The 18,017-nt window shown below is 45.3% G+C and overlaps 1 protein-coding gene across 8 annotated transcripts in view; it reads left to right on the forward strand.

Annotated features, from left to right (window-relative positions):
- The window catches only part of LOC137352044 (uncharacterized), a 73,589-nt gene extending 63,272 nt beyond the window's left edge, over positions 1 to 10,317 (forward strand). For 6 of the 8 annotated variants that reach the window (XM_068017031.1, XM_068017030.1, XM_068017032.1 and 3 more), the window contains 2 exons: positions 1,618 to 2,076; positions 8,333 to 10,317. In XM_068017031.1, the coding sequence (XP_067873132.1) occupies positions 8,395 to 9,462 (1,068 nt within the window). In that variant the 5' untranslated portion in view covers positions 1,618 to 2,076; positions 8,333 to 8,394 and the 3' untranslated portion in view covers positions 9,463 to 10,317. The remainder of the gene's footprint in view (positions 1 to 1,617; positions 2,077 to 8,332) is intronic. The other 2 variants (XM_068017029.1, XM_068017036.1) reach the window with 1 other exon arrangement.
- The last annotated feature ends 7,700 nt before the right edge of the window (positions 10,318 to 18,017 follow it).

Below are 18,017 nucleotides of genomic sequence, written 5' to 3' on the forward strand. Positions count from 1 at the left end.
GGTATTCACATGGGTGTTTGACAAAATGTTAGGTTGTTAACTCTCCTTTTTTTAAAATGCCACGTAAAATTTAATGATTATCACACTTCCACTTCTTGGCCATTATTGCGTCCTGGAGGCCAATTCGCCCTTTCAGTTGTTTCATGATGAATGTCAATACCTGCAGGGACCCATTGGGTGGATGGGCAATGGATGATGAGGGGTTGAAGGACTGTTTAATGCAAAAGATGTGGGAGCGGTGTTGGTTGGTGCTGATGGTGGGAGCTGATTGCAAGATACAATTTGTTATGTTTCATACTAGGTGAACCTTCACAATATTAAGGCATCCCGGGCCGCAAAGAAGCAGCTGGTCTGGCATTGGGTGCCCAATCTTCATCCTCCTCCTTTCTTCTGCTGCTCCTCGTCCGAAAAAATGATGAGTCCCTTCATCCTCCTCCACCTGCAGTCCTCTCTGCTTTGCAATGTTAGGGAGACAGCACGCCATCATCCTGCTGGCAAGTACTGAAGGGCGCCTGCACACCTGTGTAGGCACCTGTGTGCAGCTTCAACATACCCATGACTTGCTCAATGACACACCTGGTGATCATATGGCTCTTGTTGTAGCGCTTCTGGATCTTATCAGTCAGGTTCCTCACAGGTGTCTTGAGTCATGTTTGAAGTGGGCATCCCTTGTCTCCTACGTCTACTTCCTGGAACGGAAAGGTCTGGGACATTGAACTGAATCATAGTATGGTTACAGCACAGAAGAAGGCCATTTGGCTCATCGTGTCTGTGCCAGGTCTCTGCAAGACCAACTCATCCAATCCCACTCCCCCACCTTTTCCCCATAGTCCTGCAAGTTTTTCTGCTTCAGATAATTATCCAATTCTCTTTTGAGGGCCTGGATTGAACCTGCCTCCACCACACTCTCAGACAGTGCATTCCAGATCCTAACCACTCGCTGTGTAAAAAAGGGTTTCCTCATGTTGCTGTTGCTTCTTTTGCCAATCACTTTAAATCAGCGTCCTCTGGTTTTCAGTTCTTCCGACAAGGGGAACAGTTTCTCCCTATCTACTTTGTCCAGACCCTTCATGATTTTGAACACCTCTATCAAATCTCCTCTTAATCTTCTCTTCTCCCAGGAGAACAGCCCCAGCTTCTTCAATCTATCCACATAACTGAAGTTCCTCATACCTGGAACCATCCTCATGAATCTTTTCTGCACTCTCTTCAATACCTTCACATCCTTCCTAAAGTGTAGTGCCAAAATTGAACAAAACTTTCCTGTTGATGCTGAACCAGTGTTTTACTGATTGTCTCATTATGAAGGCATCATGACTCCAGATTGAGGCTGTATTCCCTCTATAACTGCAGTGTTAGTCCAAAACTAAACTGCTCCCCACTGACACTGCAGTTAAAGTGTAACTGCAACCTCAGTCTCCTCTCTGTCTGATATTTTTGATCTTATTGGATTACTGTTCAACTGTTAAAATTCTCAGCTATTGGATAGATAACCTGGGACAACAATTTGGTGGCTCTTAACTCAATCTTGGAGCCACACCAGCCTGCATAGGCAAAAGAGGTGAGAAAGGACATAGGTTGATATGTCATAAATAATGTTGATGACTATTTTAATAGGACAGGAGAATAACAACCTGTTGGCCAGGGACTGCAAGAAGTATAGAGTCTGTTACAAACTGCTGGATAGTTCATGAACTATAGTAACCGGAGATCAGACACTGGCCTGTGCTGGTAAAAACCAGTTTGAACTAATTAATTTATGTGACGAGACAAGGAGAGAGATCACAGGAATAGAGCCTTATTTGGACATGGTGTGATACCCGGGTCTTTGGGCCTGGGCCAATAAGGAGAAGATACAAACGAGGTGAGCAGGCCTAAACCAACCGGAAAGAAACAGCACAGTTTTGAAGAGATAAGAAAGAGAATAAGTATGGAAAATCTCGGGCATAGAGCCAGCGAGAAACTCCGGAGACCAACCATCGCAGAAGTGGAAGACCCTGCGTGAGCAACGCGGCGACGACGTAACAGAGAGAGAGAACGGAACGCCTGGCCAGCATCAGCTCTCCCCTTTTTTGGGTATTATCCTTTGTTTTCTGTGACTATGTCAGGGAAAGGTCAGAGGAACCTAGAGGGGGTGTGCTTATCAATTCTAGCTAGCTTTGTTATTAACTATATAACCCAGTTTGAGTTGCATGCTTTTGTCTAACCAAGTGTAATAGCCTTATTCTTACATTGTACAACAACGTGAATAAAGTAAATTGATAGTTAAAGAAAGGACTGAGTTTCCTCCTCTTTGTACTAAGCCATTAACTGTAGCCGGTGGATTAGGTGGAGGGTGGCTCTCCTGTAACCCCGATATCCCAAACACCCAGCCTGAGCCTGAATTAAAAGGACTTAGTCCCACGTGACGGCCAGGATCAAGTGGGTGAAGGGAATAAAGGGGCCAAGGGGGAGTTGACTCCATGCCATGGTTTACGTAATTGGCGTCCCTGCGTGGGCACGAGGATCAATCTCTCCGTTGAATCAGCAGGAGACTCGAGCCGAACCGAATTGGCAAAGTACAGAGAGAACAGGAACTTAGGGGTTAATTCGTAGCTACTAACATAAGATGACGAATCAAAGGGAATCTCCAAGCCCTGGAGACTTGGATTGTTTTGATTGGAAGGGATTCCTCCAAAAATACATAATAGGGAAATGGCTGCAATACGGGGAGTATGCTGGTCACACTAGCGACAAGGGAAAACCTGTAGGAGAAGCCCTTTCGAAAATTGCACAAGCAAAGATGTCAGCTAGGAAATTTTAAAAATACAGAAGTCAGTAGCTATCGGTTGTTTACTTGAGGAATGGATAGAATGCCAACAGCAGGCTAAAAATGAGCAGAACAGACTAGAGGAAGAGATTAAAAAACTCCACGAGGAGGCAGCCCGCCTTAGTGAAAAAGTAACTGATTTGCAGGGACAGAGAAGTGCGGATTTGATGCATATGCACCAATATCAGTTACAGTGCGGAAAACTAGTTACAGAAAAAAGTAGGCAAGAGGGAGAAGCCCAAACAGCTAAAGCTGAGGTGGAAGGATAGAAACAGCAATGTAGTGATTTAAAAACTGCCATGAATGTAATTCAGAGAGCAGCTCAGGAAAAGAGAAGTAATACAGGTGATCACACAAAGTCTCAAAAATACATAGCGAGACTGCACGAGCAGCTAGCCACGCAGAGAGGTATAATCTGTGCTTTTGCACCCGAAGGAAGTGAGGAGAACGGTGAAGCGGGTATAGATTGGAATGATTTAGCAGACGAAGCGGCTAGATACGGCCATGATGACGAAGACCCTGTACCCGAGGATCCTCCGCAAGCATATGAACCAGAGCCAAAGGAGCCATCAGTCCCCATGGCCCCCCTTGTAACCACTAGGGCAGCGATAGGGGCAGATGGCCAGGTGGCAGCTAGCCCGCGTATGACATATTCCACTCCAATGGGGGGACAGCAATTGAGGGATATTGCGAAAGATATTGGGACGTGTGCACCCGGGGATGATCCTAGGGAGCTGTTCCAAGCAGTCAGACAACAGAGAGGAATACACGGCTTAGATGATGCTGAAGAAAGAAAATTAATTATAATGTGCCTACACCCACACATACACTCCGCCCTACCGGAGGAACAAAAACTCAGTAGAGACACAAATGAGGCTTTAAAAGATCAAGTATTAAACGTCATGGCCGCTAACAGAGGGGACCCAGTGGAAGCGCTAACGAAATGCTATCAAAGAAAAGGTGAACACCCTGTCACATTTGCGGCCCGCATCTGGGCGGTGCTTCAAGGGGTATATGGCGCAAACCTAGATAGAGCCAATCCAACGCCAGAGATTAGAAACCGATGGCTGAGAACGCTGGTGTCGCATGGCACGGAGGAGTCAAGAAGGGCACTCGATCAATTTGATCCCTCTGATGACACGCACACAGAGGCTTGGGTACTCAGGAGGATGGTTAGAGCATGGGAGAAGGAAACAACAAAATTCTCCAAGGCCCCTGGGGGAAAGGCAATGCCTGTAAAAGATCAGACAATAACCTGGAGAAATGAAGGGAGAGGAACCGTCCCAGGAACAGGGAGAACTCCGGGCGGGCCGACCCACTGCTATAACTGTGGCCAGGAGGGACATTTCAAAAGAGAATGCCCAAACCCGAGACGAGAAAATGCAGGTCGGGGAGGAGGCCAGAACAGACACCAGAGCCTACCCGTGGAAGGACCGAATAGGTCAAATCCTCAATGTGATATACTAGAGATAGCACCGTCTTCGGGGTCGTACCCCGAACCACAATGACGGTCACAGGCCTCTCCGTTATGGGTGTGTCACACGCGGTGGGATAACACAAGGCGACCCCTAGTGAATGGTAGGGTTGGAGGCCGCCCTGTCACATTCCTTTGGGACACTGGAGGATCCCGAACCACCGTAAACACCACCAATGTTAGTAAAGTAGATTGGAAAATTCAAAGTAAACTTGTTTTAAGCGGATTCACAGGACATTCACAAGTGGGATATGTGAGCGTACCGTTGGAAGTCAGTGTGGGGGACGTAGCAATAGAGCACTCAGTGGTTCTCATTAAGTTACCCAGAGAACAAGAACATATATTAGGGTGTGATTATATGGCTAAACTGGGACTCTGTTTTGACCCTGTTAATTGCGCGATTTGGCAAATGCCCTTGGGCATGGGTAGTATAGATCACACATCCGTCCCGGTGGGGGAATACCAGGATAGGATATGCACGTTTGGGGAACTGTGGACTAGACCAGAAGAAATGAGTAGCGATCGTGAAGTACAACAAATTATCACACAGAATTCAGTAGTATTTGCTCGACATAAATATGATTGTGGGAAAATGACCGGGAGTGTGTGTATACAGGGTCCAGACCCCAAACCACAGAAGCAGTACGGTTTTCCGAAACAGGCAGAAGAGGAGGTAGGAAAGGTGATACAGAGTTTGCTGCTACAAGGGATACTAAGATCGATACTAAGCCTCCACTAACAACACGCCTATTTGGCCGGTGAGGAAACCGGATGGTAGCTGGCGACTAACGATAGACTACCGAGAATTAAATAAGGTAACCCCGTTAACGGCCCCCACCATAGCAACTAGCCCAGAGACGGGAGTTAAACAAAATGAGGACGCACAGTGGTTCACGGTTTTAGACATAAGTAACGGTTTTTGGTCTATTCCATTGGTGACAGAATGCCAATATAAATTTGCGTTTACCTTTCAAGGCCCTGCCACAGGGATTTCATAATTCCCCGTCAAGTATCACCAACGTGTGAGGGAAGGGTTAAAAGGGTTCTCAAAGCCTGAATGTCTGGTGCAGTATTTAGACGACTTACCTCTACAAACTGAAATGGAACAGGAACATTATCAGTTACTAAGTGAATTACTACAATTGTTACACGAATTGGGACTAAAAGTAAACCCTAAAAAAGCGCAGGTTATGAAACAGAAGGTTACTTACTTGGGAATGATCTTGACACCGGGTAAGAGAGAAATTGACCAACGAAGGGTTGTAGCGGTTGGCAGACTCCCTGTCCCGAGGCATGTAAAAGGGTTGAGATCTTTCCTGGGTTTGGTGGGATATTGCAGGGACCACATTGATGGATTCGCGACAAAAGCAGCCCCATTAATGGAACTATTGAAAAAGAATGTGGCGTGGGAGTGGAAAACTGAACACACACAGGCCATTTCAGATTTAAAGCAGGCACTAGCTGCTGCGCCTGCTCTGAAAACCCCAAATCCAACTGAGCCGTTTTCATTGGAGGTAGCTACCACAGACACCACCCTCTTGGCAGTTCTGTTACAGGAGACACACGGGAAATTGAGACCAGTAGCGTATGCCTCGCATATGCTTTCACCGGTAGAGCAGGGGTATACGACATGCGAGAAACATTTGTTAGCAGTTTTTTGGGCAGTACAGTATTTGACTTACATAGTGGGACTGAACCCACTTACAATATTGACAGAACATACCCCCGTACAGTTACAATTAGACGGTAGGATCAAAGACGGGTCAGTAAGTCAGAACCGAATTGCTAGGTGGACACTATTGTTGCAAGGAAGAAACATAAGTGTAAAAGGGGTAAAAACTACCACTAATTTGGCAGACAACCTAGTGTATCAAGGAGAGAAACATGAGTGTCAAGTCATGATAGCAAATGATCCCTAGGGACCATTTGTATCAAAACAAAGAGGAGTGGGTAGGAGTGGATTGGAGAAAGCAACAGGGCCCGAAAGCAAAAATGCAAAGTAAAAAGAAGAACCCCACTTAAACAGTTTTGTGGATGGTTCCTCATCAGTACAGGATGGCAAGAGGAGGACTGGGTGCGGAATATATGTAGAAGACGAACACGGTCAGGAAAAATTTAACGCAGTCTGAAAATTGCCTAAAACCATGAGCGCGCAGGCGGCAGAATTAGCAGCATATGTGGTTGGCCACCTGGAATACTTCCCACCCAGATCAGTTATATATTCTGATAGCATGTATGTCTGTAATAGCCTCACGGAACATTTGCCCTTATGGGAGGCGAGAGGTTTTGTCTCAGCGGATGGGAAGCCACATCCATCGGCCCCATTATTAAGATTCATCTTTGAAGGAGCACAGGGGAAAGGATATGGGATCACGAAGGTAAAAGCTCATTCAAAACTTACTCCGGAAGGGAACAGGAAAGAGGATGAGCTAGCCAAACAAGGTGCTGTTAGTGGGCAGGAATGGCAGCCACCGATTGAGGACATTGGGGAACAGAAAGGAAAACAGGTTAAGGTAATGGATTTAACAGAGGAGCAGAAGAAAGATGGAGAATTGAAAAAACTGATAGAAGGAGTAGAGTCAGACACATACAAAGAGTACAAGGGGATTTATATTCAGGACGGAGTGGTTTTATGTGAAGGAAAATTCGTTGTGCCAGAGGGGGGATGAAACCAAATAATCCACTGGTACCATGACTAATGGGGGCATAAAGGGACAGAGAGTACCCTGGAAAGGATAAAGGAGGTGTGCTGGTGGCCTGGAATGAAAGGTGATGTGGAACACTACGTCAAGAATTGTTTGATCTGTGCACAACAAAACCCCGATAGGAATGTCAAGAAAGGGGCCCTCCGACATACTAGACCAGTAGAAGGGCCTTGGACTAATTTACAGATAGACTATGTAGGACCCTTACCCCCCACTCCAGGAGGGTATAAGTACATTCTAGTAATAGTAGATACGTTTACCAAATGGGTGGAAGCTTTCCCAACCAGAACAAATACAGCCAAAATCACCGTGAAAACTCTGTTAGAAAGGGTATTCACTCGATGGGGTTTACCCCGAAGCATAGAATCAGATCAGGGAACACATTTTACAGCCCAAGTAATGCAAAATGTAATGACCCTCTTTGGGGTCAAACAGAAATTCCACATACCCTATCGACCACAGTCTAGTGGAATTGTGAAAAGGATGAATCGGACATTGAAAAACATGATATCTAAAATGATACAGCAGCACAAGACGACCTGGCAGGTCATTCTGCCCTATGTGTTGATGGTAATCAGGAATACCGCAGCTTCATCAACAGGCTATACTCCCTATAAACTCATGACGGGAAGGGACATGAGAGGAATGGAAGGTTGGTAGGTTTGAACTTGTCCGAACCTGAGGTGGACAGTATTATATCAGAAAAATGGGTGCAACAACTAGTAGAAACAGTGAGAGAAGCAAATTACATAACAGCTCACCAACAAGGAAAGAAGAGACAGCAAAGTAAGGCTTATTTCGATGCGAAAGCCAGCCCGATAGAGTTGAGCCCTGGACAACGGGTAATGATCAGAATATACCAGCCCACCTCATTCTTGAGTCCAAAGTTCACCGGTCCCTATGAGATAGTAGATAAAACTAGTCCATCTGTATACAAAGTATTGACGGCACCAGATAAGAGTGGCTGGTTTCACATTAATCAGTTAAAGTTAGTAGGAGAAAAACAAGATAATCACAGTTGGCATGTGATGCTTGATGCTACCAATGTTTTCGACCGAAGGTCAGGGAGATCAAGAGCAGGATCAACTGCGGATCCAAGCGGAAGTGTTTGAAAGACAACCTGATGTTGTACATCCACATACAGAGGGAAATCGAGGGAAAAAAACGAAAGAAAAATAAAGAAAACAGGGGAAGCAAGTGGGTTCGGAGAAATGGACAGTTAGAATCAGAAACAAATTGGGAACAAGATCTAGACAGTCTGGCTCAGTGTATGGAGAGACTGGACTTAAAATAGGATAAGAAAGAAACTGTAAATAAGAGCAGAATTACACTTGTATATTACAGGTCCAACCCACAATGAAGAGGTGATACATTTCATTGCTATTGGATTGACCATATTTGGGACTATGGGTGAACCCGCATTGGAGCTATCATGCCGAATGAACGTGCCTGAAGCACAGTCGACGCGGGAAGACTATCCCGTGGCCAGAAACAACTTTGCTCGGCAGATCAAGATAGTTCGAACCAACAAAGGAAAGCGAGAAGATTTAAATTTGTATTATGCGGGAGTGGATGGGTTGGCATGCACGGGAAAAAACATTGGGTATATCAGAGGTAACAGAAGTTTGACCTTAACTAACAGAGTGTTAGGCACCTGTGACGAGGATAGAGGAAGATATTATGCTGGGGCAGTGTTTCATATTCCCCGACACGGAAGTAATTTGACCTACCCTTTAAAGAGAGTCCATAACGTGGGCAAGTACCAAGAGGGTATTTGGATATCTTTAAGTAACCCACCATCTCATGCCATTGTAATGGATGGTGTTGAGAAAGGGGTAGATTTGTCAAAATGTCATCAAGGTGGGAATCACTGGGCCTGTCCGGAAGAGACGACGAGACAGAAACTTACAAATTGCGGGCTCAGCACCTATGAAAATTGTTCATTGTCCATTCTGCCTGTTAATAACCAGACCTTTTTACAATATGCCCTTGTGGGGCAAACGTATTACATAGCCACGGCTGCTATGAACTACAACAAGGGATGGAAACAGTGCCCTCTGGAGGGACACAATGTAACCTCGGACTTGGTTGTTGGTGGACAAGTCCTGCCTAAGCCAATAACGAGGATAGTGATAAAGGAGAATCTCACGATCCAACGTACTGATACAGATCAAGAGATACGGGAATATATTGCCACCAAATTACCACCCATCCCACACCGAACAGCAGATTGTGCACAAATAGCAGAAGAGGCAAAAGAGATAATTCATCAATGGAATAAACACACTAAAACAATTAGAACTCATGCTGACAAGGCAAATGAACTGTTGTGTGACCCAGGGTTTTGGAGTAAGTTTTGGAATTGGGGATCTAATGTTCAAATGCATCCATGGGTCAGAATTGTATCACATATTGCTGTCATTAGTGATTCTATGTGCGCTAATAATTGTTGTACTCAATGTATATCAGCTTAAAAGGTGGAAAAATGAAATTTTGTGAAGGTTGGATGATGGGGCTATAATGAAACAGAAGGAACGGTTATCAATATAAACAAAAACTGTAAAAAAAAAACAACTGTATATACTAAGTTTTATAAACGTATCTTTTTGTATGTAACGGTATAGCACACCCATTGGGGGACAATGACGTTCTCAGGAATGGTTCACAGAGAAGGGAAACTTGATGATGCTAAGATAAGTATCTTTGGATCAAGAGGGGGGAGATGTTGGCCAGGGACTGCAAGAAGTATAGAGTCTGTTACAAACTGCTGGATAGTTCATGAACTATAGTAACCGGAGATCAGACACTGGCCTGTGCTGGTAAAAACCAGTTTGAACTAATTAATTTATGTGACAAGACAAGGAGAGAGATCACAGGAATAGAGCCTTATTTGGACACGGTGTGATACCCGGGTCTTTGGGCCTGGGCCAATAAGGAGAAGATACAAACGAGGTGAGCAGGCCTAAACCAACCAGAAAGAAACAGCACAGTTTTGAAGAGATAAGAAAGAGAATAAGTATGGAAAATCTCGGGCATAGAGCCAGCGAGAAACTCCGGAGACCAACCATCGCAGAAGTGGAAGACCCTGCGTGAGCAACGCGGCGACGACGTAAAAGAGAGAGAGAACGGAACGCCTGGCCAGCGTCAGCTCTCCCCTTTTTCGGGTATTATCCTTTGTTTTCTGTGACTATGTCAAGGAAAGGTCAGAGGAACCTAGAGGGTGTGCTTATCAATTCTAGCTAGCTTTGTTATTAACTATATAACCCAGTTTGAGTTGCATGCTTTTGTCTAACCAAGTGTAATAGCCTTATTCTTACATTGTACAACAACGTGAATAAAGTAAATTGATAGTTAAAGAAAGGACTGAGTTTCCTCCTCTTTGTACTAAGCCATTAACCATAGCCAGTGGATTAGGTGGAGGGTGGCTCTCCTGTAACCCCGATATCCCAAACACCCAGCCTGAGCCTGAATTAAGAGGACTTAGTCCCACTTGACGGCCAAGATCAAGTGGGTGAAGGGAATAAAGGGGCCAAGGGGGAATTGACTCCGCGCCACAGTTTACAAACCGAAACAGCCTGTGCGCTTCCAAGATTTCTGGTTTTCATTTCTAAATCGGTATTGAAGGGAGAACTCCCATTTATTACAAAGATCCCCATAGATTTTGCCACTGCAGGTGACCTTGGCCCTTGTCAGAATGAAGCTGAGGTAGCAAAAACTCCGTGTGTTCAAGACAGCGAGTGGAATGCTGCAGTATGCACACTGAAACTGATCCCCACTACCTCTTCAGACCTTTCTATCATGCCTGCTGCCTCTCAGATTTAATCACTGTTGGCTCTCCCAGCAAAATCGAATTAATAACCCCTCCAGATTACAAAGCCTTTTCATTTCTGCCAAGGAAGTGATATTGATTGCCGACACAGGAGATAAGAGGAGGCACATGCAGAAATATGGAAGGGGAATTGCAATCAGCAATTTGGAGAGGGAGGAATGCTGATTGGAGACAGAGCCGGGATGCAGGAGGGAGCAGAGTGGGTTAGGGACAATTAGGCGGAATGGGGTGGGGTGCTGAGGAAATGGACACGGACCTAAAGAGCTAACAGAAATTGTAGATATGCGTAGGGAGGGGGTGATCAGAGATTACCCTGGTGGAGGAGTGGAGGCAACACAGAATTTTAAAAATTTAATCTTCCTTCTAGGTTTAACCACAGATTGAGACATTGGAGATGAAGTTCCCTGGGTTTTCATTGCTCTCCTGCCAGGGTTACTCTGGGAAACCAGTGAAATCCCTGTAGAATTGCAGCCTCACTGAGCTCTCTGAGATTCAGTAGGTATAATGCAGGTATAATTCTGACCTCTTGATGGTTAGCTGTTTGTCTTAGAAGTTGCTGAATTCTGTTTTCACTGCCTGAAAGATCAGCTTTACGTTAAGTGAACCATTGATTACCGCAGGAGTTGTGCTCTTTAGAGTTGCCAACTCTGGTTGGATCTAATCCTGGAGGTTCAGTCACATGACATTTGATGCAGTCTTGAATTGCACTCTTCCAATTCTGGCCTCTTGTACATCCCCAATTTCATTCGCTCCACCATTGGTGGCCATGCCTTCAGCTGCCTAGGCCCTGAGCTCAGAATTCTCCCCCTAAACCTCTCTACATCATCTTCTTCTCCTTTAAGTTGCATAAAACCTACCATTTTGACCATCTTTTGGTTACCTGTCTTAATATCGCCTTTTGTGGCTCGTGTCAAATAATGTTTGATCATGCTCCTGTGAAGTGCCTTGGGATGTTTTACTCCATTAAAGGTACTATATAAATGCATACTGCTGTCTGAAAATGCTATTGAACTTATTTAATGATGATACCTGTGCTTTTCTGAGGGTGCCATTGACTGCCATTGAAGGCTATATCTTAAGATTACTGGCCTGAGAATAATAGTATTGAAATTGAAGCTGATGGTAAGTGCACACTCTGTTGTAGGGTAACCTTCCAAATTCATTGTTTCTTGACTTGTCTTTGGAGCCAGGGACGGCATCCCCCTCGTCACTTAGATTCTTCGTCAGATACGCCTAGTCCTACTCCTGTCGACTCACAACAATGAAGCAAGAAAGGCAGGCTGCTGTTGTGAGCACAGCCCATATTCTCATTACTGGTCCCGCTCCACTGCTGTAACCTCGCAAGAAGTGCGGCAGACGTAAGGGCAAGAGATGGACCAGCAGTCTGGCACGAAGGATATTCCAGCGACAGAGCTCAACCTGTTGCTAGATGGTGCCTCCAGACCCACAGAGGCTGGGTGGGATGGCGCAGGGTGAGAACTAACAGATAGGGGGCCAGGAACTGACAGCTCTGCCTCATTGCAGACGTGCAGACGCAAACTGAACATGGAAGCACCCTTCTCCTAAGTCACCAATTTCAGCCAATTCGATTCACTTAGCATGATATCAAGAAATGACTGACAGCAGTGGATACGGCAAAGGCTATGGGCCCTGACAATATTCCAGCAATAGTACTGAAGACCTGTGCTCCAGAACTTGCCGCACCCCTAGCCAAGCTATTCCAGTACAGCTACAACACTGGCAATGTGGAAAATTGCCCAGGTATGTCCTGTACACAAAAAGCAGGACAAGTCCAACCCGGCCAATTACCGCCCCATCAGCCTACTCTCAATCATCAGTAAAGTGATGGAAGGTGTCATCAACAGTGCCATCAAGCGGCACTTGCTTAGCAATAACCTGCTCAGTGACGCTCAGTTTGGGTTCCATCAGAGCCACTCAGCTCCTGACCTCATTACAGCCTTGGTTCAAACATGGGCAAAAGAGCTGATCTCAAGAGGTGAGGTGAGAGTGACTGCCTTGACATCAAGGCAGCATTTGACTGAGTATGGCATCAAGGAACCCTAGCAAAACTGAAGTCAATGGGAATCAGGGGGAAAACTCTCTGCTGGTTGGAGCCATACCGAGCACAGAGGAAAATGGTTGTGGTTGTTGGAGGTCAATCATCTCAGCTCCAGGACATCACTGCAGGAGTTCCTCAGGATAGTGTCCTAGGCCCAACCATCTTCAGCTGCTTCATCAATGACCTTCCTTCAATCACAAGGTCAGAAGTGGGGATGTTCGCTGATGATTGCACAATGTTCAGCACCAATCGCGACTCCTCAGATACTGAAGCAGTCCGTGTAGAAATGCAGCAAGACCTGGACAATATCCAGGCTTGGGCTGATAAGTGACAAGTAATATTCATGCCACACAAGTGCCAGGCAATGACTATCTCCAACAAGAGAGAATCGAACCATCGCCCCTTGACATTCAATGGCATTAACATCGCTGAATCCCCCACTATCAATATCCTAGGGGGTTACTATTGACCAGAAATTGAACTGGAGTAGTCATATAAATACCGTGGCTACAAGAGCAGGTCAGAGGCTAGGAATCCTGCGGCGAGTAACTCACCTTCCTACTCCCCAAAGCCTGTCCACCATCTACAAGGCACAAGTCAGGAGTGTGATGGAATACTCTCCACTTGCCTGGATGAGTGCAGCTCCTACAACACTCAAGAAGCTCGACACCATCCAGGACAAAGCAGCCCGCTTGATTGGCACCCCATCAACAAACAATTCACTCCCTCCATCACCGACGCACAGTGGCAGCAGTGTGTACCATCTACAAGATGCACTGCAGCAATCCTTAGACAGCACCTTCCAAACCCATGACCGCTACCACCTAGAGGGACAAGGGCAGCAAATGCATTGGAACACAACCACCTGCAAGTTCCCCTCCAGTCACATATCATCCTGAGTTGGAACTATATCACCGTTCCTTCACTGTCGCTGGGTCAAAATCCTGGAACTCCCTTCCTAACAGCACTGTGGGTGTACCTACCTCACATGGAGTGCAGCGGTTCAAGAAGGCAGCTCACCACTAGCTTCTCAAGGGCAATTAGGGAATGGCAATAAAAGCTGGTCTAGCCAGCGAAGCCCATATCCCATGAATGAATAAAGGAAAAAAACAGCAGCAATGTCTGAGAGGGGATCGATCATCCATTCCGGGAGACTCCCAAGTGTTCCGAGATATTCCCAAGCAATCTATCAGGGTTAGCAACCCTTATTCCTTGGCTGTAAATTAAATCACTTAACTCAAATGCACCTATGCCGTTCACTGAGAAACCTAAAGGAACTCGCGATCAAACTGCCTAACCGTTGTCTGAATTAAGCCCAATACCTGTTTTGGTAACTCCACAATGCTTTCCTTCATTCCACAGATTTCTTTTTGGAAGCACCATCATATTATTAGATGCAGTTTTTAAAATGCACAGTTACTTCTTTTACATTAAGTGTGAGTTACACTGACATCTTTCAGATTACAATATGCCATGCAATGATTTATTACTGGCATTTCTGTTCCGTTGTAACATCAGAGCTGTTTCTTTCCTAAAGGTTGCTTTGTCACACACGTTTAAGAAAGCATGCCACTGAAACCCTCAATAGATGCTGTAATATTTAACGGTACATTTTTGGTTTGTTTTTTCATTGCAGAAAATGAAGATCTATCAGTGGAATCGCTGGCTAAATTCAAAGGACTAAACACAGGGTTACTCTTAAAACCAAGCTACGACAAGGGCTTTTACATCCAGTCCTGAGTAATAAAAATACAAATTCTTCATTTTCTTCAGTGAAGGCAGTAATTGGAGGTCTATTCTATCTTGTTGATTGTGTGCCATTATGGTGCCTAACGATATCCAACAATTAAGATCTCTGAATCAAAAATACATCTTCTTTTCCTACAATTACAAAAGTTCTTCCATTCTCAGATGTATACAATAAAACCAAAGGAGAATTCCTTCTAACACTGTTATTTGTGATGACAATATGCAGTTTTTACTTAATTAGTCATGGATAATTTAGGTTTTCCTACCACATCCCTTCCTGGGAATACCATTGCACTTCCCATTGCAACTACTGCCTTGCCTGTGTATCATCAAAAGTCTTGTGAATGTGTGTTGAGATGCTGTAGAGACCCTTTCAACCAATTACTTTCCAGATCTTCAACCAATTAAATCCCAGAACCAGGAACCAATCAGATGGCAGAACCCAGCTCTTAGTGTCATTTCTAATTGGTTCAGCTGAAAAAAATGGCCAATTAATTTCTACCAAAAAAAATTACATGGCATGTAACCACCATGGCAATTCCTTCCTCACACACCCCTACGAAAAACTTTTAATTATGTTAATAAACATTAACAAATAAAGTAGTTCAGAGAATATACCATTAGCTCCAGTACCATGACACATACTGAAGGGGCTCTGATCACCTCAAACTTCATACAGACCCATCAAACCACTCACGATCTTCACCTAGACATTATCTGAGGTCCAGTGTAACATCCCAATCTCAACAAATAGAATTAATACATGCAGGAGTTCATCTCCGGTATTTTGAAAAACAATGCAGTTCCAAAGAGACACCTTGCAGCTTCAGCTCCAACTCGTGCTCAATGAAATCCATTTCTTTCTTCATATAACAGTCTCCCTGCTCCTGAGGGCCTGGCCTGTCCCCACTGTTCTCATCAGTGATCCCAGTCTGGTCCATCCTATTCTATGGGCCGTTTCAGCTCCCCACAGCCTTCCCTTATGACAAAGTTAACACTGCAAGGAATAGGGGGAGGGGAAAATGTTGCATTGACAAATGGGAGAAAGAAGAGAAAAGAAACAGAAAAAAGGGATTGGAAATAATTGTGAGGAAAGCAAAAAAAAATTGGAAAGATGTAAAAGGCAGAGGATTAGAAATGGTAGAGCCATAAATAGAAGTACATGAGGACAGAGGAAAACAGAGAGTGCAAGACATGTAGAGAACAGGTTGAAATATAGGAAAAATGGGCAAGAACGTTTGGGAGAGTCATAGAGAGAAAGCTGTGTGTAAGATATATCACCGAGAGAGTAAGTGCCATACAGAAAAGAGATGAGATGTACATAAAGGGAGAGAAGTGATAAAAAGCATCATGAACAAACATAGATAGAGGGCTGTACTTTACACCACCCCCCCACCCCCCCCAAAGAGCGGGATGGTGGTGGGCGGGTGGAGCGGGAGGCTCTGGGAGCCCTTCCCAACCCACTTCCGCCTCTGCCACCACCTTACGCAGGGTGGCGGAGGCGGAAAACGGACTGCCTGCCCTAGGCCAATCAAGGCCCTTAAGAGGTGGATTTTACGCATGGTTAGTTGGGCGGCCAAAGCCCGAGAGAAGCCACCTGACAAAAGCAGATGGCTCTTTGATGGCCTGGGGAGGGCCCTCATGATCGCGCACCCTGTGCCCGATGGAGGGCTGCCCGCGCTGCCCCAATAACACCCAACCTGTGCCCCCGTCCCCCCAATAGACCACCCGTGCCTCGCCGGAGCCCTCCCGATCACCCCCGGCGAGGCAACCAAAACCTAACTTTGTACGGGGCTCCCCGACATCATCATCTTCAAGCTGGGCTGTAGTCCCGGTGGTGCTGCTGGGACAGTTAGCTGCCGGCCTGCTGATTGGTCAGAAGCTCTATTAGGCAGGACTTCCTACCTCAAGCAGGTGAAAGTCCCGCCTCACACCGATTGAAGCTCGGCGACCCGCAAAATATGGGTCGGATCCCCAGGCGAAGCGGAAGTGGGTTCGCCACCGACTTTTCAGTCAGTCACTGGCTCCCATCCGCCCAGGGTTAAATCCTGGCCAGAGTGACAAACAGAGAAAGTGTGTGAGAGGATTACAGTGAATGATATGACAAAGAATGGAAGATAACAGAAAGAACTAGTGAAGAGATAAACAGAGAGACAGTTAAAAGAAGAGTTTTTTTTCTCAGCAATGATATGGAAGATCAACTGGAGGATTTAAAAATAAATCGATAGATGAATAGTGTAAACTTAATGAGTTAGTGCCCTTTCATCCCTGTCTACCAACTATGCTGATGTAAGTGTTACGACCAGGTGAGAAAGGGGTCTAGGGTTCCCTCTCAGCCTTCACCTGGTCTTACTGTAACAGGGTTTAATTTTTAAACACACCATTTTTTAGCACCCTCCCCCAATGAATTCTTGTTCACTAACTTCCAATTGTAGGGCAAAGAAAGTAGCCAAACAGGTTGTCTTAGGTTTAAAGAAATAAGGTTGAATTTTATTAAACTTAAACTCTAATTCAGTTAATGCCAATGGATACGTGGACACGCCCAGGCTAGCATGCATATTTATTTTTTTTTACGTTTTTTTTAGAGATACAGCACTGAAACAGGCCCTTTGGCCCACCGAGTCTGTGCCGACCATTAACCACCCATTTATACTAATCCTACACTAATCCCATATTCCTACCACATCCCCACCTGTCCCTATATTTCCCTACCACCTACCTATACTAGGGGCAATGTATAATGGCCAATTAACCTATCAACCTGCAAGTCTTTGGCATGTGGGAGGAAACCCACGCAGACACAGGGAGAACTTGCAAACTCCACACAGGCAGTCCCCAGAATTGAACCCGGGTCGCTGGAGCTGTGAGGCTGCGGTTCACCCATGCAGATAGAGACAGAAAAGAGCAGAAGAAATAAAGTGGAAAAGTTTGAGGCACTATTTGAAGATGGTTTTGGTTACTGTTCTTTGAGCTCACTGTAAAGTCCTTGATTGTAGGTAGGTCTTGCTTTTCGTTGGGGCCCAGTATTCTTCTTAAACCTTATTCAATGTAGGAAACTTTTCTCTCTTGAAGTTCGTGTGTCCTCAGTGGGTCCAGAGGCTTGTGAGAAAGAGATGGGAGCAGACAGGAGAGGTCTTCTCACTCCAGGAGCAAACAGTCTTTCTCTTCAAAAACTCTGTGGCTAGTTCAAAAAACTCTAGACCAGCCAGTTAGTCATGTGACCAGCTGGTTGAAGCAGTCCTTGCTTTTGTGGATTGTATCACCTTAGCAGTGTCGGGAATACTATTCCTTACACCTTCAATGTCTGGTGATCAAAATCCTTTGTGGGTTGAATATGTCACGGAATGGTCCTTTGTCTCCACAAGCACTGTCTGTTAATATGCAAATGTTTT

This window comes from Heterodontus francisci, chromosome 37, assembly GCF_036365525.1.
Source record: "Heterodontus francisci isolate sHetFra1 chromosome 37, sHetFra1.hap1, whole genome shotgun sequence".
Taxonomy (NCBI): Eukaryota; Metazoa; Chordata; class Chondrichthyes; order Heterodontiformes; family Heterodontidae; genus Heterodontus; species Heterodontus francisci.